Source organism: Ammospiza caudacuta, unplaced genomic scaffold (genome assembly GCF_027887145.1).
Source record: "Ammospiza caudacuta isolate bAmmCau1 unplaced genomic scaffold, bAmmCau1.pri scaffold_39, whole genome shotgun sequence".
In the NCBI taxonomy this organism is placed as follows: Eukaryota; Metazoa; Chordata; class Aves; order Passeriformes; family Passerellidae; genus Ammospiza; species Ammospiza caudacuta.
Window position 1 is genome coordinate 788384 of NW_026683124.1, and position 27268 is coordinate 815651.

Sequence of the window (27268 nt, forward strand, 5' to 3'; positions counted from 1 at the left end):
ATTTCTGGTCCCCAGGTGCGGAGGATCATTAACAGGACATCACACAATGATCAATATGATCAAGTGAAGCCAATTTATTACAAAAAGCAAGCCATTTTTATACTGTTCTCTATTGTTCACACCTCAAGCTAATACGTGATTGGTTAAATCCTTTTTACACATGCATTTTGACATTTCAGTTAATTTTAGTTAGTCTTTCTTCTTCGTGCATCTTGCTGCAGGTTTTCTTGTGTGCCTTTGCATCTTGAACCGTCTGCTGCTGAGCATGTTCTTCTCCTTTTGTGTCCTTCAAGGGCATGGTGACCTTACTCAGTTTCTATGAAGGCTGGATTGTGCACATGTTGCATATGTCCATTGTCCTGCAAAAAACCCTCAGCACTCCTCCCAATGCTTTCTGGTCATTCAAGTGCCCTTCAGCTGACTGGTTTCATGCTTCAAGCTTCAGGGAATTGCCTAATATTTCTGAAGCTCAAATAAATATCATCTTAGTCAACATCTTAATTGTGTTTATATCTCACAGAATTACCTTTTCTTTTGTCTTTGTGTGAAACTGTTGCTGTACGGAAATCTCTGGGGGATGGTGGACATATGGTTTTGGGACATCCCAGAGCACTTGGACCTTGGCTCTGCACAGGAGAGCTCTTCATCCCCTTTCTCTCTTTTCCTCCCTCTGGGCATGGAGGGAGCTCCTGACTTCAGCATGTGACTCGTGTGTGCAAAGAGCAAATCTGGGCAGAATTGGGGCAGGGAGGGTTTGGTGGGACCTTGGGATCTGTGCTGGGCACAGAAGGTGTTTTCCATTGCTCTGAGGCTGTCTGCAGTGGAAAGTGGATTTAATATCCAGCAGAGGAATGACTTTTGCATTTGATGGAGCTGTGCCTTCCCTTGGCTTTGTTGGCTGACAAGAAATGAACATCCCTCTTTTTCTTGGGCAGCTCCTTCTCCAAGGAAAGCAGGTGGGAGTTGGAGCCAAGGAGCTGAAAGCTGCAGGTGCAGCCTGGGCTGGAGGGAGCTCAGATTTGCACAAGGCTGCTCTGAGTGCCAGGGCTTGGATGGGGGAAATGGTGGGGTGGGGGTAGGGACAGAGTCTGATTGGTTGTCAGCCATGAAGGGTCTTGATTTTCATATCTATTCAAACTGCATAAGGAGGTACTTGGATTCAGTGTCAATTGAAGATTGCACATATCAATTTATTAACAGGGAATAAAACCTAAACGGGACCTAAGAAATCTTTTCTCACTGTTTTTTAAAATAGAATATATTCAGTTTGAATACACTTCTGAAATCTGCCTAATTAACCACAGAAGATTTGAAAACTGAAATCAAATTATCCCCAGAGGCTTGGCTTGTTTAAGTGTTCTGAATGTTATTGAGCCCTGGGACACTGAATTCCTGCTCTGAAGAGCTGAAGGCTTAACAAGCCTCTGGAGCAGGAAAATTCAGCAGCAGCCTCGAAGGTGCTGAGGATGTCAGCAGCCCCCACTGAGGCCATCCCTGCCCAGAGACCGTGGGGGAATGGGCAGACAAGGAGAGCGTCCCTGGGGCTGGGGCAGCACAACTCAGAGGCACCAGCGGCTCCAGGTGGAAAATGGAGTGTGGAATGTGGCTGGGAGCTCAAAAGAACAAAACAGCCTTTACTGGGAACTTTAGAAAAATCAGAGAAACTTTGGCAAAAGGTTTAGTATGACATTCAATCAAAAAAAACCAATTCTCAAAGCACTGACTTAGCCCATTCACCTTCACAAACTCTTAGCTTGATCAATTTTAAGTTACTCAAATTTTACAAGAAGTGTGAATTAAAAAGAGAGAAAGACAAAAAAGATACAGAGAAGCACACACATAGCTACCAACTCCTGGATTCCAGCAGTGTTCAGATAGAAATTCCAAGAGGAGGTAGGGTCAAGATGTGTGCTTGCCTTGTGGTCAGCCTTAAATACCCCTTGGTCTGCCTGGGCCCTTCCCACAGATGGGACTTGCGCTCATTTGGTCCCTCAGGAGCTGGGCTGGGGCTGCAGAGGTGGCTGTGGAGCATTGCCTGTGCTGCGCCAGGGACTGGCAGCCACTGCTGGGCTGGGATAGAGGCTCTGGGGGGATTGGGGTTCCAGGGCAGGGCAGGGCTGGGCTTACAGGGCAGGGCAAGGCTGGACCTGCCCCTTCCTCCCCCTCACACTAAATGTTTCAAGCCAACAATCTCCTCCAGTCTGTCACTACAGGGAATGCTGGAAGTGAAATCCCATTTGTGGCCATGGGCACCTGGTTCAGAAGGACAGTTCTTTTCCATAGGAAGGAAAGCACAGAGCTCCAAGGTTTGGAAGGCAGGTGAGAACCTTGGTAGGCCAAGGCCAGCCAGACGTGTCAGGAATGGCAGGTTTTTTTTTTGGGAGCAGTCTTTGAATTTAGGGAATTTTGGGGGTGGAAACCAAATCTTGGCCATGGGCACCTGGAGAGGCAGGACAGTTCTTTCCCATGGGAAGGAGAGCATGGACCCTCCCTCAGTGTTTTGGGGACAGATGAGAAGTGACTATTGTGAAACCACTGCCAGCCAGACTTGTCCTGGCAATATTCTTATGGAAACAATCTCGGGATATAAGGAAATTTGGAGGTGAAATCCCAATTCTGGCAATGGGTGCCTGGAGCAGGACAGTTCTTTTGCATTGGGAAGGAAAGCACAGAGCCCCAGTGTTTCAGCAGCAGATGAGAAGTAACCCTCAACATACACAGTTCAGCTGGACCAGTCAGGCAGTCCATGGGAGGCCAAACCAGCCAGAGCTGTTCTGTGTTCCCTTGGTTTTATGGGGCTCCATAGTGTCACAATGGTGCCTTGGATCCATGGGGCCCCACAGTGTCATCATGGTGACTTGATTCCATGGTTTCCAGCAGTGTCACAATGGCCCCCTGATTACAAGAAGACCTGCAGTGCCACAATGGCCCCTAGGTTCCGTGGGGTCCCACAATGTCACAGTGGCCCTAGGTTCCATAAGGCCCCACAGTGTCACAATGGTCCCAAGGATTCCATGAGCCCTTGCAGTGTCACAATGGTCCCAAGGATTCCATGAGCCCTTGCAGTGTCACAATGGTCTCCATGGTTCCACAGGCCCCAAATGTCATGAGACTCCTCTGTTCCATGAGGTCTGCAATGTCACAATGGACCTTTGTACCCTGAGGCTTTGCTGTGTCATAATGGTCTCCTCTGGTATTACCGTGCCTGAGTGGGTCGCAGCTGGTGAGAGAGAGAGATGGTGAATCTTGTTTCTTGAATCAGAAGGCTTGATTTATTAATATAAGATATTATATATAATACATTATTACTATACTAATAGAATAAGGAGAGAGGTTTGCAGAGCAGCTAGGCTAGGCTAAGAATAGAAAGAAAGAATCTAAAACAAAGTTGTGTCCAAGGACTCAGTCCCTAGCTTGTTCCTTGTGATTGGCCCTTAATTATAAACATGGGAAAATGAACCAATCACCAATCAAAATAGGTGCCCCTGTTGCATTCCCCAGCAGCTGATAATAATTGTTTACCTTGTCTTCTTGTTGCCCGATTGATAAATGACACAAAACTCGGATAAGTTTTGTGGGTGCTTTATTAAGGGCCCGGGGAACTGGGGGACTCACGTCCCAAAGTCCGAGCCCCCAAATTCGCGTATGGGTGCTTCCCTCTTATACATGCGATTCACAACAAAGTTTCCAAGAAACAGTTCCCTGTTCCCCTTGCCTAGTCTCTGAAAAAACAGTCCTCCGTTCCCCTTGCCTGGTCACAGACCCCTTGTGATACATTCCTTGGTTCACAAACAAGGTCATCAATCCTCTGCTTATCTTATTCTAAGAGCATTGTATGCTGCCTCTAGACAGGTTAGCATTCTTACCTTCTTGCACTAGTTTAATTATTTATTAAATCTCTAAGACTACCTGCTAGGTAACACACAAAACCCAACACACTTTCAACGGCTACAAAACTACTTTTTAACAAACCAGTTCACACACAACTCACTATAATTAAATATTTTGCTAAATTTCATTTCTTTTCCAACATTTCCTCCCTTTTGAGCATCCTTCAGTCCCGCTGCAAGGATGCTCAATCAACAGTAACATCTTCATAACGAGGTGGGGAGTGTTCTTCATTCTGCCGCCCACAGGTCATCGCCTTCAGCAACCGGAGAGATCGCCTCTTTTCCTTTTCGATCGCACCTAAGAGGCATCTATATACAATCCATATAGTCACTAAAAATACTAAAAACATTAGTACATACTGTATAGCAGACGTAATCCAGCCAGACAGGTGAAGCCCCAAAGAATCAAATACTGCTCCTATCCAATTATGCTGTGCTTCTCTTTCAATTTCCTTGGTTTTTGTTTCCACTTCTGCCAGTTGAGAAATATCTTTCTCAACTTCAAGTGCAACATTTGGAATGTGTACACAGCAATGATCTATTCTCCTACTCAGGTAACCACAAACTCCATGTTCCTTTAACAGTAGCAAATCCAATGCCATTCTGTTTTGTAGGGTCATTCTTGATGTAGCTTGCACTTGCAAATTTAGATCTTTAAATCCCTTCTTAGTAGCTGCTGCCAACCTTTCTGTCTGTCCTAACAAATTGTTGAGCATTTCCCTGTTTCGATATGTCGCTACCGGAGGGAATAATGACTCCAATATCCATCCAAATTGCACTCCTGAGCCAGGTTCATGCCACTGCTCCTCTAGGGATTCTTCCCTCTTTCTGAGTCCTTTCCTTTGGATCAATCTATTCTGTTTCCAGTATGGACACAATATGGGAACCCCTAGGGTGATTTGTGTTACTGATCCATCTAGAGGTAAATGTGTGGTCCACTGTCCGTGTCCCAACACCCAGACTAGATTTCCAGGGCTATGCACAGTAGTATATCTGCAATCTATAGGCCCATCCATGGACTCTCTGCTAACCGTGTGATCATACCCCCTACACTCGCATCCCCACTTTAATGCCATTTTCACCGGTACCAATCCGATTCGGTCTTCTGGTGTATCACATGTAAAAACCTCAGTACAATTCCAATCCTCTTTCTGCGGTCTGAACTCTCGGGAAGATATAGACGTGATAAGGGCCCTATAATGTGACTGATTCTTTACTCCTGACCATTGGATGCACCATTGTACTTCCCCAAGGTAATCATAGTGTTCCAAAACACTAGGTCCCCATAATGTCTTCCAACTATTCCAGGTGTCAAAATTCTGTGTGACATTCTGACAACTCATCTCGTTTTGTTGGGATTTCGTTCTTATTCGTACTGTATTGCATGGCTCATCTATTGGGGTTGCAATTAAACACCTCCTGGTATTTTGAATCCAACCATAATGATTGGATTTCTTTTCACATTCCTCTTTAGTCATAGCCCGAGTGGTCATACACAAATCCCTCCATACATCTACTGGTTTGGGAACTGACTGGCAGGACCATGAAACATTCTTGAATGTTTCAGGCATTTTGGTTACTGGTATTATTCCCCAGGGAATTGGTTCACCTGCAGCCTGTGGTAACGGCAGGCAAGCTGTTATTTTAGTCACATTCTGCATGATCCCAAAATCTCTGATTAATCCTACCACTAAATTTTCCTGCTCAGTATTTCGTTCTATTGTATCAATAACCTCCCGTCTACTCCTACCGTGTCTCTGTAAGGATAACATCATTCTGTCATGCCTCCACCATGCATTTCCTATTCTAGGATTAGTGACACTCGACCACCCACAACCTTTGCCTTCCTTCCCCCACCAATTGGTCCCGTCCTCTATTCTGTCCCAGGTCAGTTCCCTATTTTGCTTCCACCATTTGACCCAAAGGTTCCTTTGATATCTTGATCTTACTAGGAAGGAACAATTTATTCTGAGAGGTGGCCCATCCCACATGTCCACTGCCATTGATACTGGATTAACCTTTATGTTTTCAGCACGATCCCCTGTCCATGGCAAAACCCTCATACTCACTCTTTTGTAATCAAAACTATCCCATATTTTGACCAAGCATGTATATTCTTCCGTATCGTTTGTGGTTACCTTGGTAAGATTCAGTACCGTGTTTCCTTGTTGTTTATCCTGATCCCAACCGACTCCTATCTTGCCTCGGCTTCTTTCAGCCCCCCGTTGCCATATTGCAATAACTTCACCGGCCTCAACTTTCTGGCTGTCAAAGATAACACAAGTTAATTGAACATCCATCCCTTCCATGACTGTAACCTTTGTTTCTTCAACCTGTACTAGAGTAGACCCTTGAACGGGTAATAGTCTCATGATCACTAGCAGTAATATAATTAAGAAGGCGGCTTTGTGCGGAAGATCATCCAGGTTGGAGACACTATCTGGGTTTCCCACTGGAACGGTGCCTTCTTTACCCTGGTGTAATGGATCCAAGCATCCATCCCCTGGACCTTCACCGCCGTGTAGGTCGTCATCATCACCTGGTGAGGTCCGCTCCATGATTCCCGTAGCGGATCCGTGATCCACTTCTTGACGTACACCTGGTCCCCAGGCTGGATGTCGTGGACAGAATTCTCCAGCGTGAGCGGTCTATTCCACTGTAACGTATTTCTTAAAGAATTCAAGATCTTATTAAGTGACATAACATACTCTGCAATCGCCTGGTCCCCACTCACATGTACCTCCCCTTTTAATACAGTTGCATGATATGGTTTGCCATATAATATCTCATATGGACTTACGCCTACCTTTTCCCTTGGTTTAATTCGAATCCTGAGTAGGGCCAAAGGCAAAGCTTGAGGCCAGTGCAGTTTAGCTTCCTGGCAAATCTTTTTGATTTGTCCTTTCAGGGTTTGATTCATCCTTTCCACCTGCCCACTAGACTGAGGTCTCCAGGGGGTATGCAAATTCCAGGTTATATCTAACATTCGTGCTAATTCCTGCACTACCCCGGCTATAAAATGCGGACCCCTATCTGATGACAATCCTAAAGGTACTCCAAATCTTGGTATTATTTCTTTTAACAAGGTTTTTACCACCTCCTTAGCCTGATTAGTTCTACATAGAAAAGCTTCCGGCCACCCTGAGAATGTACATACGTACACTAACAAGTATCTGTATCCCTGTGCCCTAGGCAATTCGGAAAAATCAACTTGCCAGTAATCTCCTGGTTGTGGCCCGACTTGCAACTTTCCCATTTGTATTTGTCTCCTAACTACTGGATTATTTTTCAAACATACTGGGCACATTGCATTAACTCTTTTTGCCATTGTTAACATCCGACTAGAGATTATCTCATTCTTCAAAAATTTTACCAATACTTCTGCCCCCCAATGACATTTATTATGTTCTGATTCCAAAATAAATGTCATTCTGCGGGTAGGTACCACTATTTGTCCCATTGGTGTAACGTACCACCCAAGTTGATTCTTCTGTGCCCCTAGCAAGTTTATTAGTTTTCCATCTTCTATTGAATATTTGGGCTCCTGATTCAGGTATGGGGTAGCCGGATTTGTTCTTACCGGTACCAATGCCATTTGAGTCCATACTTCCCGTGCCACTTGCCAAGCTGTAACATCAGCAAATCGGTTTCCTCTGTAAACATCTCCTTCCGCAGTCTGATGTCCTCTAACATGCATTACTGCAACTGCTTTGGGACTGTGTACCGCATCCAGTAGCTGTAGCACTTCTTCCCAGTGCTTGATGTTGGTTCCCTGTAAATTCAAAAGCCCCCTTTCCTTCCATAACGCCCCATGTACATGAACCACACCAAAGGCATATTTAGAATCTGTCCAGATATTAACCCTTTTGTCCTTGCTCAAATACAGGGCTCTGGTGAGTCCAATCACTTCTGCCTTCTGGGCCAAAGTTCCAGGTAACAAAGCCTTTGCCTCTATTACCTGATCCAATGTTACCACTGCATACCCGGCATAGCGAGTCCCATTCTCGACAAAACTGGATCCATCAGTGTATAGTTCCCATTCAGGTTCTTCCAATGGTTCATCCTTTAGGTTGGGTCTGCTGGCATATACTTGTTCAATTACCTCTACGCAATCGTGCACCAGTCCCCCAGCCTCCTGGTCACTGCGTAAAAACTCTGCTGGATTAACATGATTAGTAGTCCTTATTTCAATATCATCCTGTTCTCTCAGGATGGCCTGGTATTGCAACATTCGACTGGATGATAGCCAGTGACCCCCCTTTTGCTCCAAAACGGCCATGATCATATGGGGAACAAACACTTTCATTTTTGCCCCCAAAGTCAATTTCCAGGCCTCTTGAATAAGAATTATTGTTGCCGCCACGCTCGTAAACACGAGGGCCACCCGGAACTTACCGAATCCAGTTGTTTAGAGAAGTATCCCACTGGCCTCTTCCAGGATCCCACCTTCTGGGTGAGGACCCCCAATGCCAGTTTTTGCCTCTCATTCACGTACAACTGGAATTCCTTGGTCACGTCAGGGAGTCCTAGGGCTGGGGCCTCCTTTAGTGCCTGCTTCAATTCCTGGAAGGCCTTCCTTTGCTGTGTCGTCCACTCCAACCGATGCTGCTTCAAGGCCTCATATAGTGGCTTGGCTAGGAGACCGAAATTCATGATCCACAGTCGACACCATCCCACCATTCCTAGAAAAGATCTCAATTCCTGATGGTTACGAGGCAAAGGAATAGCACATATTGCCTCTATTCGGTTTACTCCCAAACGTCTCTGCCCTTGTGTGATCTCACAACCGAGGTAAATAACGCTATTTTTGACCAATTGAGCTTTTTCCTTAGAAACCCGATACCCTGCTTGGCCAAGCATGTTGAGTAATTTAATTGTTAATTCCACGCACATTTCCCTTTCCTTAGTAGCCAGAAAAATGTCGTCCACGTACTGCAGGACTATATACAAGGATGGGGATATTGTTACCTGGGTTATCTTCCATTCCTCCAGCTCCTTGGCCAGTTGGTTTCCAAAAATAGTAGGGGAGCATTTAAATCCCTGTGGGAGTCTCGTCCACATAAGCTGCTTCTTTCTCCCAAAATCAGGACTCTCCCACTCGAAAGCAAAATATTTCCTACTCTCTATTGCCAGTGGGATGCAGAAGAAGGCATCTTTAAGGTCAATCACTGAGAACCATTTAAACTCCTCTGATACAGATGTTAACAAAGTATAAGGATTAGCAACAACTGGATGTATGTCTTTCACTATTTCATTAATAGCCCTTAAGTCCTGTACCAAACGGTACTTACCATTAGGTTTCTTTACTGGAAAAATTGGAGTATTATACTCCGATTCACATTCCTGTAATATTCCTTGAGCCAAAAATTGTTTAATTAACGGGGCTACTCCCCTCCTTGCCTCAAGCTTCAAGGGGTATTGCTTTACCCTCACTGGTCGGGCCCCTTCCTTTAGTTCCACCTTTACTGGCTGTGCAGCTTTAGATTTTCCAGGGACCCCTGACTCCCATACCCAGGGTACTACAGCCTGCTCAATTTCTTCTGGAATAGGAGAGGCATCCACTTCCTTGATCACAAAAATGCCTGCTATTTGTTCCTCAGGTATTTCCAATTTCACCCTTCCCCCTTCAAATATTATTTTCACATTAAGTCGGGACAACAGGTCTCTGCCAAGAAGGGGTGTGGGGCAGTTTGGCATATACAAAAATTGGTGATCTAATTCCTTCCCCCCAAACCTAAGATTTAAAGGTTGTAAAAATGGTTGTTCCTCTAGCTTCCCTGTTGCCCCCACCACCTGTACCGTTGTGTCACTCAAAGGTCCCAATTGTCTATTGAGTACAGAATAAGTAGCTCCAGTGTCTACCATAAATTCTTGATCCTTTCCATCTATTTCTAAAACTACCCTTAAATCCTTTTCTAGTCAGCTTTGATTCTGATAGTTTCCCAAAACTAGTGCTTGAGCGACTTCTGCTGGTCCTCCCGTGAATCCTCCCACAGGGGCATTTCCCATTGGGGCTGTCCTTAATCCCATGTTTCCCATGCCCATACCTCCTCTAACCGGGCATTCATTTTTCCAGTGTCCCAATTGTCGGCAAAAGGCACACTGGTTTGGATCCAACCTCCCCATGTTAGGTGCAAACCCAAATCCTCCCCGACCTCTTGGCAACCCCCTCTGTCCGTGATTAGCTCCTCCCCGACCTCGACCCCTAATGGGTCTTCCTCCTGCCCCTGCCTGTTGCATTACAGCCAGAATACTAGCTTGTTGTCTTTTTGCAGTTTCTTTTTCCCTGTTGTTGTATACCTTCCACGCTACCTCCAGCATTTTATCCAAACTTCTAGTATCCTCTCCTTCCAGCTTTTGTAACTTTTTCCTAATATCCTCTTGTGATTGCCCCATAAACAACAATGCCAATTGAAGTTTTCCTGATTGATCCTCTACATCTAAATTAGTAAACTTCCGAGCCATGTCTTTTAATCGTTCCAAAAAGGCAGACGGAGACTCATTCTTGTCCTGCTTGACCGAATACAACTTAGACCAGTTCATAGTCTTAGGTATTCCTGTCCTAATTCCTTCCACCAACAATTCCTGATATCGTTTTACAGCCCTTATTCCTCCCGTAGAGTTTGGGTCCCACTTAGGTTCCTCACTTGGTACCAATTCATCAACTGTCTCATTTAGTTGTCTCAACCGAATTTCCTCACGAGCCTTTTCTCTAGTGGCTCTAATAACCATTTCCTTTTCCGTGGAATCCATTATAGTATCTAATAATACCTGTAAATCATTCCAGTCCGGATTCTGAGTCTTTATTACCATTTTAACCACCCTTGCCACCCTTTCAGGATCCTCCCGATAACTCCCTGCTGATTGCTTCCATATTACCAAATCCCCGGGGGAGAAAGGCACCTTTATAAGTATCCTTTCTCCCTGTGGTCCCACAGCTTCCCTCAACGGCGCAATTAACTGTGGCCCCTTTTGCCCCTTCCTTCCCTTGCGAGTCCGCCCTGCTAATGGAGTTCTTTTAACACTCTCATTCTTTTCACCATCACCACCATCACTATCACTCTCACTAGATCCCGTTTTTATAGCTATATCCGCAGGGGGAGCAGGCGGCACATTAGGAGCAACCGGAACCCTTGGAGGTGCTATACAATAAGACAAATCTTCCTCGATTGAAGGATACAAATTACGCTCCTTTCTTTCTTTACATCCCACACACTCCCTTTCATCATTCACTTCTAAAACCAAAATACCACATTCCTTTTGCCATTCCTCTTTCCGATATAAAACGAAAAACAAATCCAAATATGGTATTTCATTCCATTTCTCATTTCTCCTTAAAAATTGCATCAAAGATTCCATTATCCCCAATTCCAGTGTACCATTCACCGGCCATCCCGCTTCCCCAATCTCATATTCAGGCCACCAATGATTACAATAATCTATCATTTTGCTTTTATCCAATTCTTGATAATACCCCTCACTTTTCCACCGTTTCAATATACAACCTAATGGTGTATTTCCAGGTATTTTACCACTGGCTTGCACTAAGGTTTTAAAAGTTTAAAAGACATCATATTACAACCTTTAATTCCACTATTAATCCCAATAAACCAATATACCTTAAACCAATATACCTTCTCGCCGTCCTTCCCTAAAACAAACAGGAGGCGAGTTCCGGTCCTGTGTTCTTAGACGTCTTATGGCCGGAGCCTAGGCTTTTTTACCAACCACCAAATCCAAATCCAATTATCACCTTTTTCCAATATAAAGCACCTTCGGGCTTACCTTGGCAGTTGTCCAACAGGCGCGGGGTGTCGGTCACGACCAATTACTCCCCGAGAAGTGCTCGGTGCCGGCTTGGAGTGGATCGGGACGCGAACCGCCCCAGCAGCCCTTGGAGTCCTGCCGCGGTCACCAGAAAACTGTTGCCCGATTGATAAATGACACAAAACTCGGATAAGTTTTGTGGGTGCTTTATTAAGGGCCCGGGGAACTGGGGGACTCACGTCCCAAAGTCCGAGCCCCCAAATTCGCGTATGGGTGCTTCCCTCTTATACATGCGATTCACAACAAAGTTTCCAAGAAACAGTTCCCTGTTCCCCTTGCCTAGTCTCTAAAAAAACAGTCCTCCGTTCCCCTTGCCTGGTCACAGACCCCTTGTGATACATTCCTTGGTTCACAAACAAGGTCATCAATCCTCTGCTTATCTTATTCTAAGAGCATTGTATGCTGCCTCTAGACAGGTTAGCATTCTTACCTTCTTGCACTAGTTTAATTATTTATTAAATCTCTAAGACTACCTGCTAGGTAACACACAAAACCCAACACACTTTCAACGGCTACAAAACTACTTTTTAACAAACCAGTTCACACACAACTCACTATAATTAAATATTTTGCTAAATTTCATTTCTTTTCCAACATTCTGAGGCCTCCAGAAGATGCAGAAATCCGAAAGAAAGGATTTCTGTGGAGAAATGTCTGCGACACTCTGGCTTCACAGTGTCACAATGGACCACTGATGACATGAGGCCATTCTGTGTTGCCCTGGAGCTTTAGTTCCATGCAGCCCTGCAGTGTCACAAAGGCCTCTTGATTTCATGAGGCACCACAGTATCACAATGGTCCTCCCAGGGCCACCATGAGAAGGTCCATAGTATCACAATGGACTTCCTCATGGTCTCACTGGTTCTATGAGGCCTCATTGTGTCCCAATGGTTTGCTAATTCCACGGGGCATCATAGTGTCACAATGGTCTCCATGTTTACATGAGGCCCAGCAATGTCACAGTGCTCTCCATGATTCCATGGTGCCCCACAGTGTCACAATGGTCCCTTGATGTCACAGGGCTCCACAGTGTTACACTGGCTCTTTGGTCTGACAGGGCCCCACAGTGTCGCAATGGTCCCTTGGTCTCACAGGGCCCCACAGTGTCACAGTGGCCCCTTGGTCTCACAGGGCACCACAGTGTCACAATGGTCCCTTGGTCTCACAGGGCCCCACAGTGTCACAATGGTCCCTTGGTTCCATGGCCCTGTGCTGCTGCATTCCCCCCTCCCCTTCTCAGGCCGCCCTGCCAGCTCAGAAATGCTTCTTGGGCCTGGGCCTTGGCCAACAGCTCCTGGGCTCAGCTCCTCTGCAGCTCATCACAAACACTGTCTGCTCCAGTCACTTCTGCTGCCCAAACAGTTCCTTTCTCTAGGAGCAGCCCTGGGAACTGTTTTTGTTCCCTCAGTGGCACAACATCCCTGTTCTCACACTGCCAAAGAAAGCTGTTGGTGCCAAGTGCGGCCAGGATGAGCCATCGCTGGGACTGCAGCCCCTCTCTTGGGGCCCTGCAAACAGCGCTCCAAAAGGAGCCCTTGGAGCTCTCCTGGGCCAGCGACTCCCTCTGAATGGGGCCTCTCCCAGCTGGGAACTCTCCCGTTTGCTGCACTCGGGGATCCTGAACAACGACGGAGCCTGGGCTGATCCCCCCACTCCTCCAGGCTCAACCCTTTGCCCTTTGCTGGGGAGATGGCAAAGGATCCACAGTGAGCATTTCCTGCCCTCAGGGGAATTTCTCACAGGTGCCTTGCCTTGACTCTTTGTGTCTGTGTGCGCACAGGAGTGCCTGTGCTGGGGAAATGTGGCAGAAATGCTGCTCTCTGAGGGGTTGGAGTGCTTTGGATAGCTGAGTCAGTCAGATATCCAGGTATCAGTAAGTAAGGTTTTGTCACAAGCTCTAAGCTAAGTTAAATGCTGCTAAGAGCTGTTCTTTTGCTAAGATATAAAGTTTATTTTAAGTTATTACCTAATTTTTTAAAGTGGTATTCCTGTTTTAAAATGTTAAGTCACAAGTTATAAGTTAGGTTAAATACTGTTAAGTAGCATTCTTCTGCCAAATTGTGAAGTTGAAGGTATCACTTAAGGTTAAGGTGTAATTCTGTTAGGTTTGAGCTCTATTAAGCTTTTAGGCTGTATCCCTTTTATCCTTGCCTTCACTGTGCTTGTGTCATAGACACACACAGGGACAGTTCTCAGCTCATTTCTGGTTTGATTGCCTGGACTTGGTTTGGTTTTGTTGTTACTTTGTTTCCTTGCTGTGCCTGAACTGTCCAGTCAGGAGCAGAGTGACTCTTGCCAAGGAAATCTGTGCTGCTGTCCCTTAATATTAAATCTGATTTTTGCTGATCCCTTGCTGGGGATTTTTTCCAGTGCTCTCAAGCCCTTGTTCGTAACAGGGTGAAGGAGCCCTGGCCCAGGCTCTGGCCCTGGGGGACACGGGGACGCTGCCGGAGGGTCCCTGTCCCCCTGTGCCACCCCCAGGGCCCCAGCCCCCGTCCCCATGTCAGGATCTGGGGTCGATCTCATGGAACATCCTATGGGGGAGGCTGCAGGGCCAGGGGCAGGGGGACCCGGGGGGACAGGGGACCCAAATGTGCACGAGCAGGGTTGGACTGATCTTGAGGGGAACTGTGAGGGGGGCCGGGGCAGAGTGACCTCCCCAGTGACCTCACACAGCCCCTGTGATGTCACACAGCATCCTGTGATGTCACACAGCCCCTGTGATGTCACACTGTCCCTTATGAGCCACAAAGCCATCTGTGATGTCACACGGCCCCTGTGATGTCACACAGCCCCTGTGACATCACACTGCCCCTTATGATGCCACACACCTCTTCTGCAATGTCACATAGACACCAATGATGTCACAGCCCACTCTGGGATGTCACACATCACGCTTGTGATGACACAGAACCAAATCTGGGATGTCACCCTGGAATGCAATGCAGCTGCACTGTGATGTCACAGAAAACACTGTGATGTCAAAAAGGTACCCAGTGATGTCACTGTCTGTTCTGTGTTGTCACAGCCTGCTCTGTGATGTTACACAGCCACCCAGTGATGTCACAACCACCTCTCTGATGTCACAGAGTCACCCTCTATGATGGCAGGATCTGCTCTATGGCCTCACACCCTACTCTTTATTGTCACAGGCAGCTGTGTGATGTCAAAACAGTCTCAGTGATGTAAAAAAACCCTCTCTGCAATGTCATACTGCCACTCTGTAATGTCACAGCACACACTCAGCCCTCACAGCCAGCTCTATGATGTCATACAGCCATGCCTTGATGTCACAGACTGCTCTGTGATGTCACACAGTCCCCTCTATGATGCTGTAGCTGCTCAGTGACCTCACACAACAAACTCTGTGATGTCGTAGCCCAATCTGTGACCTCACACAGCCCACTCTGTGCTGTCACACAGCCTCTTGCTGACATCACAGCTGCTCTGTGCCTCTATGACACAGCCCCAGAGGTGCTGCTGTGACACAGCCCCCTCTGGGACATGCCACAGCCCCTGCCAGTGCGGAGGCCCTGTGAGCTCTGTCTGTGCCCTGCTGGTGTCCCTGAGGGGCCCTGGCAGTGCCCCAGCCCTGCTGGGCTGTGCACAGGAGCTGCTCCTGGCCAGAGCTGTCTCTCTGCAGCGCTGCCCTTGCCAGGAGCTGCCTCTGGGCCAGGAGCCCGGCCCAGCTCAGCAGCACAGACACAGCACAGGGACTTTAATGAGCCTCTGGGGCTTTGGTGTTCTTTGCTTCAGACCCATCCCCCAGAATGTGCTCAAAGAACTTCGCAGGGACTCAAAAAGAGGGGGAAACACTGAAGTTTCTCATACTATAAATAGATCCTTCTGAGGGACAGGACTGAGAAAATGTGCCCAGGTTCCAGGTAGAGCAGAACACAGGTGGAAGTGATGACAGGTGGGGACGAGCGACGGAAAGGTGTCTCTGGTGCTGGACAAAGCTGCGTCTCTGTCCCTGCAGGCTGTCGGCATCCCCTGGCTGCCCCACCTGGCTGGACCCTTCCTTTGCTGACAGCTCTGCCTCCTGCCTGCCTCTGCCCACCCACACAAAGCCTTTGGCTGCTCCAGGCTCCTGCTGGGGAAGTGCTGCACCACAGCCCTGCCCTGCCAGGGAAATTCCTTTCTCCTGGTGCCAGTCTGGGCCTCCCCAGCTACCATTGGTGCTATTATGTCTTCTTCAGGCCCATTCCCACTATGAAGAAAAAGCTCCAGACTCTCTGAAACCACCCTTCCATCCCTCCCAGGCTATTCCCATTTAGTCATCAATCTCTACCCCACTGACACCAGAGCTATTAACCTCTCCCTGATGCTTATCTGATGAGGCCTCCAAACCCCATCTTGGGAGATTTTTGTGTCCTCTCCAAGACCTGTGAAAATGGAGAAGCAGTGGTTAAAGGATTTTTCTCCTAAATCTTGCAGTGACAGAACAAGGGTCAATATCTTTAAAATGAATGAGTGTGGATTTACATTTGATATAAGGAGGAAATCTTTTATAGTTATGAGAAAGGCACAAAGCTGCAAGAGTATTTCCAGAGAAGTGGATGCCCAATCCCAGGAATTGTCCAAGATCAGGATGTTTGTGCAGCCTGACCCAGTGAAACCCTCTCATCCTCAGGGACAGAATTCCTGTAGTGTGGGTTCTCTGATGTGCTGGGTGCCCTCACAGCGCTTCTTGCCAGAATGTCTGCTGAGGGCAGCCAGGCTGCTGCAGGGGCAGTGACCTCACAGCCATCGCCATGGCAGCCCTGTCCCCTGGGCCTGGCTCTGCCCTTTCCTCTGCCCCTGCCTTGGCTCTGCTGCCATGAAGAGTTTTGTCATTAATATCTTGTCCCCAAGGTGCTGGGGCCAGTGGCTTCCCAGTCAGGCTCCTGGGGCAGAAGTGGCTTTTCAGAGCCCAGCCAGGAATGAGCCCTGAGGCAGCAGCTCTGCAGTGGTGGCACCAGGCTGGGCTGCCAAGGGAGGCTTCTGGCCATGGCCTGCAAGCAGCTGCTGCTGCTGCCAAGGTGCCTTTGGTGCCTCAGGCTCTCCCTGGCACAGCTCCCAGCACGGCACTCTGCCCTTGTGCCTGAGCCCTTCCCTGTGCTGGGGCTGGCCTGGGGCTTTGCCTGCAGCAGGACCTGCCCTGCTCATGGCACAGGAAAGGCAGTTCCTGCTGCAGCAGGAGGCTCTGCCTGCAATGGGCTCCAACAACTCCAGCAAGGCCCATGTTGACTTCAAAACTGCTTCTGAGAGTACTTTATTATAATAATTGTTATAGCTCCTGAACTGTGGAGTAAATAATTCTGGTAAAGATCTTTCTGTCCAATCATGATCAGAATCAGCTAGAGCCATATTTATATAAATTTATCTGGGATTCCATGATTAATCCTGTGGGACAAATTGGGTTAAAGTTGAATTCCACCTGTCAAATATTTTACATATAAACCTTTGAAAAATTCTGGGGCTAGGATTGGATCCAGCCACTCCCAGTCTCCTCTCTTAGAAGGAATTGTAGAAGTCTGGGGGCCCTGCAGGATTTTGAGGATCCATGGCGGCTGTTGGGTGTATTTTCTCCATGTCATGACTCAGCAGGAGTTTCTCCAATAAAGAAATAAAGCTTTTGCCTAAAGCTCCCATTGTGCCCATGACCGGAACCCCTGTGAGTGTCTGAGACATCCCGGCTCTTTGGCAGCCTGGGGACTCCTGGGATGTCACTGGGGAGCCTCCGTGAGTGCCTGTGACAGATCGGTGCCTTTGCAGCACAAGGTGCCCTGGGATGTCACCATGGAATGGCTGTGGCTGCCTCTGGCCACAGGGCTCTTTACCATCCCAGAAAGCCCTGGGAGGTGTCCATGGAGCCCCTGTCTGTGCCTGTGACATTCCAGCCCTGGAACAGCCTGGGGACTCTTGGAAAGTCCCCATGGAATCCCTCTGAGGGTCTGTGACAAATCTGATCCTTAGCAGGCAACCATCACTGGGACCCTGTTGCTATGGTCAGTTTCCATGGCAACTATCACCAGACATTTATTGCTATGGTCAGAATCCATGGCAACCATCACCGTGACCCTGTTGCTATGGTCAGTTTCCATGGCAACCATCACCAGCCGCCTGTTTCTATGGTCATTCCCTTGCCAGCTCCATGAAGACCCCATGCCAGGGGTAGTTGCCATGGACACCAGCTCAGGCCTGCAGATGAGCCCATTGCCATGGCAACCATTGGCATCCCCATCCCCAAGCTCATGGGATCCCAGAACCACAGAATTGGCTGAGCTGGGAGAGACCCATCAGGATCCTCCAGAGGGAAGAGGTTCCCACAGCCCCAGCCAGGGACCCGCTCCCAAGGCTGTTGCCATGGCCACCAGGGCTGCGACCAGCTGGGATGCTCGCTTTCCACGGGGCCGGGGCTCAGGAATGGGATTCCCCAATTTCCTGCTCCAGCTAAAATTGCACTGCCCTCGCTGCCCTCCCACCTCCCATGGAAAGCGCAAAAGGCAAAGATCCCAGGCTGGGATAAGAACAATTTATTTGGAACTGAAACAAAATAAGAAACAAATAGATCAGAACCAATATTGGTAACAAAAGTGATAAATAAAATTGTTTACAAGGAAAACTTAAACACAACTCACTGGGTCTGCCTGGCCACAATTTCCCCTGTCTGGAAAGAACACCCTTCTCCTCAGGAAGAGAGAGAGAGAGAGAGACCGTTTCCTGCCTCTGGAAATGACCTGAGGTGGGAGTGAATGTAATGACAAGGCCGTGGCCAGACCCTCATGTTCTTCAATCATACATCACGTCATTGGCAGGTGCAGGAAAAGGGACAGGTGTCTTCCCAGACGGCATCACGAGGAACATGGACCACCAGGGCTCTTCCCAATGTGGGACCTCCAATGGGGGATGAAGCTGGAACTGGGCATAAGGCTCCCCCTGCAGTTGGAGCATTTGCAGGGCTTCCCTTACCAATGAATCTGTTGGTGTCTGGTCAAGTGAGAGCTCTGGGTGAAGCTCTTCCCACACTGGGGACACTCATAGGACACTCCCTGGTGTGGATGCGCCAGTGGGTGATGAGGGAGAAGTTTTGCTTTAAGGCCTTCCCGCAGTTTGGGCAGTGGAAGGGCCTCTCATCCATGTGAATCCACTCATGCAGGAGGAGATTGGAGCTGCTCTGAAACCTCTTCCCACAGGTTGGGCACTCGTAGGACCTTTCCCCAGTGTGGATGCGCCGGTGGGTGACAAGGTGGGAGTTGTTCTTGAAGCCCTTCCCACAGTCAGGGCAGAGGAAAGGCCTCTCCTTAGCGTGAATCCGCTGGTGCTGGAGGAGATGGGAGCCGGTCCGAAACCTCTTCCCACACTAGGGACACTTGTAGGGCCTCTCCCCAGTGTGGATGCACAGGTGGGTGATGAGGGCAGAGCAGCAGCTTCACCCTTTCCCACATTCCCCACACTCGTAGGGCCATTCCCCAGTGTGGATCATCTGATGGCAGATCAGGGTGCTACTCTGCCTGAAGCTCTTCTCACACTCCAAGCAGTTGTGGCGCTTCTCCCCATCATGAAGCTGCTCATGGACCACCAACTTAGAGCTCTGGCTGAAGCTCTGTCCACCTTCCTGGTACAGAGTGGGTCTTTCCTACTCAGAGCACCCTGGGCTGTGTTTGAAGCCCCTCCTCCTTTGGAATCTCCATGGATTTTCCTCCCCACTGTAATTCTGCACTGTGGAGTCACTCAAAACTGCCTCTCCCATGAGGTTCTGCCAAGGAGATTTTTCCTCCCTGGTGTCCATCATCCGCCTCTTGTCTGGGGGAGGAAGGACAGGAGAAGATGGGATTTGCCTCCACACCAGAGGGAAGGGGAAGGAGATTCCCCCAGTGCATCCCCAGCAGGACGGTGTTGGCAGCAGGGTTGTCCTGCATGCAGGGGTCTGTGCTGGGCTGGGAGATGGAGCAGGAGAGAGGGGGAAAGGAGCACTGACTTCCTCCTCACCTGCCTGGGTGTCCCGGGACTCCTTCCTCTTCCTTGCAGCCTCCTCCTCCATCCAATCAAGGTTTGGGAATGGGAAGTCCTGTTCTGGGAAGAAAACAAACGGTGCGCACATTGTCTTTTGTTCTGGTTTGAAGGCAAACTTGGGGGAGAGTCTAAGTCGAAGTTACAATTTAAGAAGAAAATTTAGATCAGGGCAGTGATACAGAAACACTGCCTTAAACTGACAGAGTCAGGATATAACCTGACACCCTGGTAGTCAGGGTGGTGGCAGCAGTCACATTAAATGGTGGCTTCAGTCCTGTTGGAGTGATGAACATGATTCTGTCAGAGCAGTGATCCTGTAAAAGGGTCTCGTCTGCTTCTGAAGGTCCAGTGGTGGTTATGGAGCTCTTGTCCTCTGGGAATCCAGTAGGCAAGCTGCTCCTGGTGTTGCAAGGCTCAGCTTATATCCAGGTAGGAATGCTTGGATCCTCCCCCTGGGCGGAGCATCCCACAATGGAATGATGGAATATTATCAGTCCTGCAGTGACACTCAATGGCCCATTAGCAGAAGATATCTCCCCTGGAGGGCGTTATCAGGGGTGAGTCATGCAAGAGATAAAGAACACTGCCCCACCTGTTTATAGCAGTTCATGAAGATGGGGATTGAAAACATGCATTTGGCTACATCTTGCATTGCAACCTGACACAGTGGGGTAATCCCTGCTCAGGGGGTGAACACCACCCCCCTTACCCGAACTGGCTCAGGTGAAAAACCCCCACCCTGGGAAGGGCACACACACAGGGGACAATGTCACACTTGGCTCCCTCCAGAGGAGGTCTCTATCCCTTGCTCTCTCCCCCTTTTCTCTTTCTTTCCATCTCTCTCTCTACCTCACATTTACTGTTCAATAAAATGCATTTTGGTTTTGGTCTCGTTAGCACCTTAATTGGGGCAGAGGAATCTCTGTAACAATTTTCTTAACCATATTGCAATATTATTTGGGCACAGTGAGATCAGGGCGCTGGTCTCTGACTACAAGTGCCTTTGATAACAGCATGGTTCCCTTCTCTGAGGAGGTTGTGATTCTTTCTGGAAGAACTCTTGGAAACTTGGAAGGACTTGGAAACAGTCCCTCCTTCCTCCTGGGGAACTTATAGGAGAAATGATGAAGAAAATGGTTGTTATGACTGACCAGTGAAAAAGAAAATATTTTGTTGTCCTTCCTTGAAAAGGGTGCTTGGGGCAGTCTCTGTCTCTCTCAGCCCAGGGAATGCTTGGGGCTCTCTGTCCTCTCACCCTGGGGGATGCTCGGGGGGTCTCCATCCCTCTGGCCTCAGGCAATGCCTGTGCAGGGCTGGGGACCAGGGGCTCTGTGTCCCTCTCACCGCTGAGGGTGCTCAGGGCTGGGGGGGGCTCTCCGACCTTCTCACACCTGGGGAGGCCGGGGGGTCTCTGTCCCTCTCAGCCCTGCTGTGACCCCACCCAAACATCATCGGGGTCAGAGGGACAGAGACACCCCCAAACCCCCACAAGGACTGAACCTGGGATTTGGTTTGGGGCTGAGGATTAAGGAAGGGGCTTGAATTGGGGCTGGGTTGGAGTTGGGGCTGAGATTTGGATTAGAGCTGGGATTGGGGTTAAGGCTAGACATGGGATTGGCTTTATGGCTGGGGTTGGGATTGGGTCTGGGGCTAGACAAGTCTGGCACTGGGATGACATTAAATACAGAACTGTGAGTGTGTCTCAACAGGGAGTGAGACTGAGACCAGGGTCAGGGTCAGGTTTGGGACTGAGCTGACCCAGAACAGGAGAGAGGGATGTCACTGCAGGATGTCCCTGGCATCGTCCCAGCCCTCCTCAGGCACCTCCAAACATGAGGGGCAGCTGGGTGCTCCAAGATCCAGGTGCTCCCACCCTGTCCCTCAATACCAGGCGAGCATTCCCTGAGGGCAGCCCTGACTGTGACCCCTGGGGCTCTCGGATCAGCCCTCACATCCCTGTGGGAGCAGCTGCAGACAGGATGGGAGATTCCCCTGAGCACTGGACAAAATAAACTTGGTAGAAATCAAACCTGACTCTGCATAAATCGCTTTGATGAATACTTGTTTTTCCCATAAGTCATATGTGATGAAAACACAAATAAATTGCAAAGATGAATAAACCAAAAATAGAAGCCATTTTGTGGCAATTCCAAGTTTGATCAGTTCCTGAACAGCTCCAGCTCAGCTGCTGGTAGGTTCCAATAAGAGCAAAGTAGAAATTCGGCCCAATACAGATTATGAAAAGGAAGGGAAAGCTCTGTGTAGCTGTCACAAAGCTGACAGGGATGAAGAGAAAAATTATTCTCCCATTTGGCAAAGCCCCCAAGCCTGTGAATTCAGAAGTTATTCTGGAATTTAGCTACTTGAGCTAGGGTTCTTGTGGGACTTTCCGCAGCCTTGTGTTCCTCATCGTGGGGTGAATGAACCTTGTCAGCCTGGCTGGTAGCATTTGCTCCCTTTCCTCCAGCGATTTTAACAAACTTTTCAAGGAAGGACAACAAAATATTTTCTTTACACAGGCCACCCACAACACCTATTTTCTTCATCAATTCTCCCATAAGTCGTTCAGGGAAGCTGCATCCAAGTTTCCAAGAGTTCTTCCAGAAAGAACCATAACCATCCTAAGTGGAGGGAACCATGCTGTTGTCAAATGCACTTGGAGTCAGAGAACAGTGCCTAAACTCACTGTGCCAAAACAATGTCACAATCTGGTTAAGAAAATTATTAGAGAGATGCCTCTGCAGCCAGGAAGGTGCTAATGAGACCAAATCCAAAATGCATTTTATTGAACAGTAAATGTGAGGTAGAGAGAGAGATGGAAAGAAAGAGAAAAGGGGGAGAGAGCAAGGGAGTGACAGGGATAGAGACCTCCCCTGGAGCAGGGCAAGTGTGACATTGTCCCCTGTCTGTGGCCTTCCCAGGGTCGGGGTTATTCACCCCCTGAGCAGGGATTACCCCACTGTGTCAGGTTGCAATGCAAGATGTAGCCAAATGCATGTTTTCAATCCCCATCTTCATGAACTGCTATAAACAGGTGGGGCAGTGTTCTTTATCTCTTGCATGACTCACCCCTGATAACGCCCTCCAGGGGAGATATCTTCTGCTAATGGGCCATTGAGTGTCACTGCAGGACTGATAATATTCCATCATTCCATTGTGGGATGCTCCGCCCAGGGGGAGGATCCAAGCATTCCTACCTGGATATAAGCTGAGCCTTGCAACACCAGGAGCAGCTTGCCTACCGGATTCCCAGAGGACAAGAGCTCCATAACCACCACTGGACCTTCAGAAGCAGACGAGACCCTTTTACAGGATCACTGCTCTGACAGAATCATGTTCATCACTCCAACAGGACTGAAGCCACCATTTAATGTGACTGCTGCCACCACCCTGACTACCAGGGTGTCAGGTTATATCCTGACTCTGTCAGTTTAAGGCAGTGTTTCTGTATCATTGCCCTGATCTAAATTTTCTTCTTAAATTGTAACTTCGACTTAGACTCTCCCCCAAGTTTGCCTTCAAACCAGAACAAAAGACAATGTGCGCACCGTTTGTTTTCTTCCCAGAACAGGACTTCCCATTCCCAAACCTTGATTGGATGGAGGAGGAGGCTGCGAGGAAGAGGAAGGAGCCCCGGGACACCCAGGCAGGTGAGGAGGAAATCAGTGCCCCTTTCCCCCTCTCTCCTGCTCCATCTCCTAGCCCAGCACAGCCCCCGGCTGCAGGACAACCTTGCTGCCAACACCGTCCTGCCGGGGATGCACTGGGGGAATCTCCTTCCCCTTCCTTCTGGAATGGAGGCAAATCCCATCTTCTCCTTGCCCTTCCTCCCCCAGACAAGTGGCTGATGATGGACACCAGGGAGGAAAAATCTCCTTGGCAGAACCTCATGGAAGAGGCAGTTTTGAGTGACTCCACAGTGCAGAATTCTAACGGGGAGGAAAATCCCCAGGGATCCTGCAGGAAGAGGGGCTCCAAACACAGCCCAGGGTGCTCTGAGGAGGAAAGACCCTCCCTGAGCCAGGACGGTGGACAGACCTTCAGCCAGAGCTCTAAGTTGGTGGTCCATGAGCAGCTTCATGATGGGGAGAAGCGCCAAACTGCTTGGAGTGTGGGAAGAGCTTCAGGAAGATCAGCACCCTGCTCTGCCACCAGATGATCCACACTGGGGAATGGCCCTATGAGTGTGGGGAATGTGGGAAGGGCTTCAGCTGCAGCTCTGCCCTCATCACCCACCTGCGCATCCACACTGGGGAGAGGCCCCACGAGTGTCCCCATTGTCAGAAGAGCTTTTGGACAAGCTCCGATCTCCTCAGGCACCAGCTCATTCACACTGGGGAGAGGCCTTTCCTCTGCCCTGACTGTGGGAAGGGCTTCAAGCGCAGCTCCGACCTCATTATCCACCAGCGCATCCACACTGGGGAGAGGCCCTACGAGTGCCCCATGTTTGGGAAGAGGTTTCAGACCAGCTCAAATCTCCGTCTGCATGAGCGGATTCACACAGAGGAGAGGCCCTTCCACTGCCCTGACTGTGGGAAGGGCTTCAAGCAAAAGTCCACCCTCATCACCCACCGGCGCATCCATACTGGGGAGAGGCCCTTCGAGTGTCCCCAGTGTGGGAAGAGCTTCACCCAGAGCTCTGCCTTGACCAGACACCAACACAGGCACCAGTAAAGGAAGCCCTGCAAATGCCAGAAACACAGGAACAGCTTCATGCACCACTGCGGCTTCATCCCCCATTGGATGGCCCACATTGGGAAGAGCCCTGGTGATCCATTTTCCCTGTGATCCATCTGAGAAGACACCTGTCCCTTTTCCTGCCCTTGCAAACGACATGATGTGGGATTGAAGAACATGAGGGTCTGGCCATGGCCGTGTCATTACATTTACTCCCACCGCAGGTCATTGCCAGGGGCAGGAAAGGGACTCTCTCTCTCTCTCCCTCTGAGAAGATGGGTGTTCTTTCCAGGCAGGGGAAATGCATGGCCAGGAAGAGCCTGTTGTTGATGTATTAGTTTTCCCTGTAAACAGTTTTTCTTATCCCTTCTCCTACCAGTATTATTACTGTTTCTGTTTGTTCCTTATATCATTGCTGTTCCCAATAAATTGTTCTTATCCCAGCCTGGGATCTTTGCCTTTCGTGCTTTCCATGGGAAGCAGGAGGACAGCGAGGGCAGTGCAATTTTAGCGGGAGCAGGAAATGGGGGAATCCCATTCCTGAAGCCCAGCCCATGGAAACCGAGCATCCCAGCTGGTGCCAGCCCTGGTGGTGATGGCAACAGCCTGGGGATCACGTCCCTGGCTGGGGCTGTGGGACCCTCTTCCTTCTGGTGCCCAGAGACAGGAGTGGAGGGAACGGCTGCAGCTGAGTCGGGGCAGGCTCAGGTTGGATGTCAGGAAAAGGTTTTTGCCCAGAGGCAGCTGGGGCCCTGCCCAGGCTCCCCAGGGAAGGGTCCCAGCTCCAGGGCTCTCTGAGCTGCAGCAGCGTTTGGACAGCGCTGCCAGGCCCAGGCTGGCATTGTTGGGGTGTCCTGTGCAGGGCCAGCAGTTGGACTGGAGGATCCTGATGGGTCTCTCCCAGCTCAGCCAATTCTGTGGTTCTGGGATCCCATGAGCTTGGGGATGGGGATGCCAATGGTTGCCATGGCAATGGGCTCATCTGCAGGCCTGAGCTGGTGTCCATGGCAACCACCCCTGGCATGGGGTCTTCATGGAGCTGGCAAGGGAATGACCATAGAAACAGGCGGCTGGTGATGGTTGCCATGGAAACTGACCATAGCAACAGGGTCACGGTGATGGTTGCCATGGATTCTGACCATAGCAATAAATGTCTGGTGATAGTTGCCATGGAAACTGACCATAGCAACAGGGTCCCAGTGATGGTTGCCTGCTAAGGATCAGATTTGTCACAGACCCTCAGAGGGATTCCATGGGGACTTTCCAAGAGTCCCCAGGCTGTTCCAGGGCTGGAATGTCACAGGCACAGACAGGGGCTCCATGGACACCTCCCAGGGCTTTCTGGGATGGTAAAGAGCCCTGTGGCCAGAGGCAGTCACAGCCATTCCATGGTGACATCCCAGGGCACCTTGTGCTGCAAAGGCACCGATCTGTCACAGGCACTCACGGAGGCTCCCCAGTGACATCCCAGGAGTCCCCAGGCTGCCAAAGAGCCGGGATGTCTCAGACACTCACAGGAGTTCCGGTCATGGGCACAATGGGAGCTTTAGGCAAAAGCTTTATTTCTTTATTGGAGAAACTCCTGCTGAGTCATGACATGGAGAAAATACACCCAACAGCCGCCATGGATCCTCAAAATCCTGCAGGGCCCCCAGACTTCTACAATTCCTTCTAAGAGAGGAGACTGGGAGTGGCTGGATCCAATCCTAGCCCCAGAATTTTTCAAAGGTTTATATGTAAAATATTTGACAGGTGGAATTCAACTTTAACCCAATTTGTCCCACAGGATTAATCATGGAATCCCAGATAAATTTATATAAATATGGCTCTAGCTGATTCTGATCATGATTGGACAGAAAGATCTTTACCAGAATTATTTACTCCACAGTTCAGGAGCTATAACAATTATTATAATAAAGTACTCTCAGAAGCAGTTTTGAAGTCAACATGGGCCTTGCTGGAGTTGTTGGAGCCCATTGCAGGCAGAGCCTCCTGCTGCAGCAGGAACTGCCTTTCCTGTGCCATGAGCAGGGCAGGTCCTGCTGCAGGCAAAGCCCCAGGCCAGCCCCAGCACAGGGAAGGGCTCAGGCACAAGGGCAGAGTGCCGTGCTGGGAGCTGTGCCAGGGAGAGCCTGAGGCACCAAAGGCACCTTGGCAGCAGCAGCAGCTGCTTGCAGGCCACGGCCAGAAGCCTCCCTTGGCAGCCCGGCCTAGTGGCCACCACTGCAGAGCTGCTGCCTCAGGGCTCATTCCTGGCTGGGCTCTGAAAAGCCACTTCTGCCCCAGGAGCCTGACTGGGAAGCCACTGGCCCCAGCACCTTGGGGACAAGATATTAATGACAAAACTCTTCATGGCAGCAGAGCCAAGGCAGGGGCAGAGGAAAGGGCAGAGCCAGGCCCAGGGGACAGGGCTGCCATGGCGATGGCTGTGAGGTCACTGCCCCTGCAGCAGCCTGGCTGCCCTCAGCAGACATTCTGGCAAGAAGCGCTGTGAGGGCACCCAGCACATCAGAGAACCCACACTACAGGAATTCTGTCCCTGAGGATGAGAGGGTTTCACTGGGTCAGGCTGCACAAACATCCTGATCTTGGACAATTCCTGGGATTGGGCATCCACTTCTCTGGAAATACTCTTGCAGCTTTGTGCCTTTCTCATAACTATAAAAGATTTCCTCCTTATATCAAATGTAAATCCACACTCATTCATTTTAAAGATATTGACCCTTGTTCTGTCACTGCAAGATTTAGGAGAAAAATCCTTTAACCACTGCTTCTCCATTTTCACAGGTCTTGGAGAGGACACAAAAATCTCCCAAGATGGGGTTTGGAGGCCTCATCAGATAAGCATCAGGGAGAGGCTGAGGGCTCTGGGTTCA

At 49.3% G+C, this 27268-nt stretch overlaps 1 protein-coding gene across 1 annotated transcript in view; it reads right to left on the reverse strand.

Moving 5' to 3' along the window:
- Nucleotides 1-6282: 6282 nt before the first annotated feature.
- Nucleotides 6283-27268, reverse strand: part of LOC131571807 (uncharacterized) — a 50684-nt gene continuing 29698 nt past the window's right edge. Inside the window, 5 exon segments of the mRNA XM_058824576.1 lie at nucleotides 6283-6559; nucleotides 7874-8252; nucleotides 8255-9805; nucleotides 10883-10975; nucleotides 18729-19023. Coding sequence (XP_058680559.1) covers nucleotides 6283-6559; nucleotides 7874-8252; nucleotides 8255-9805; nucleotides 10883-10975; nucleotides 18729-19023 — 2595 coding nt within the window.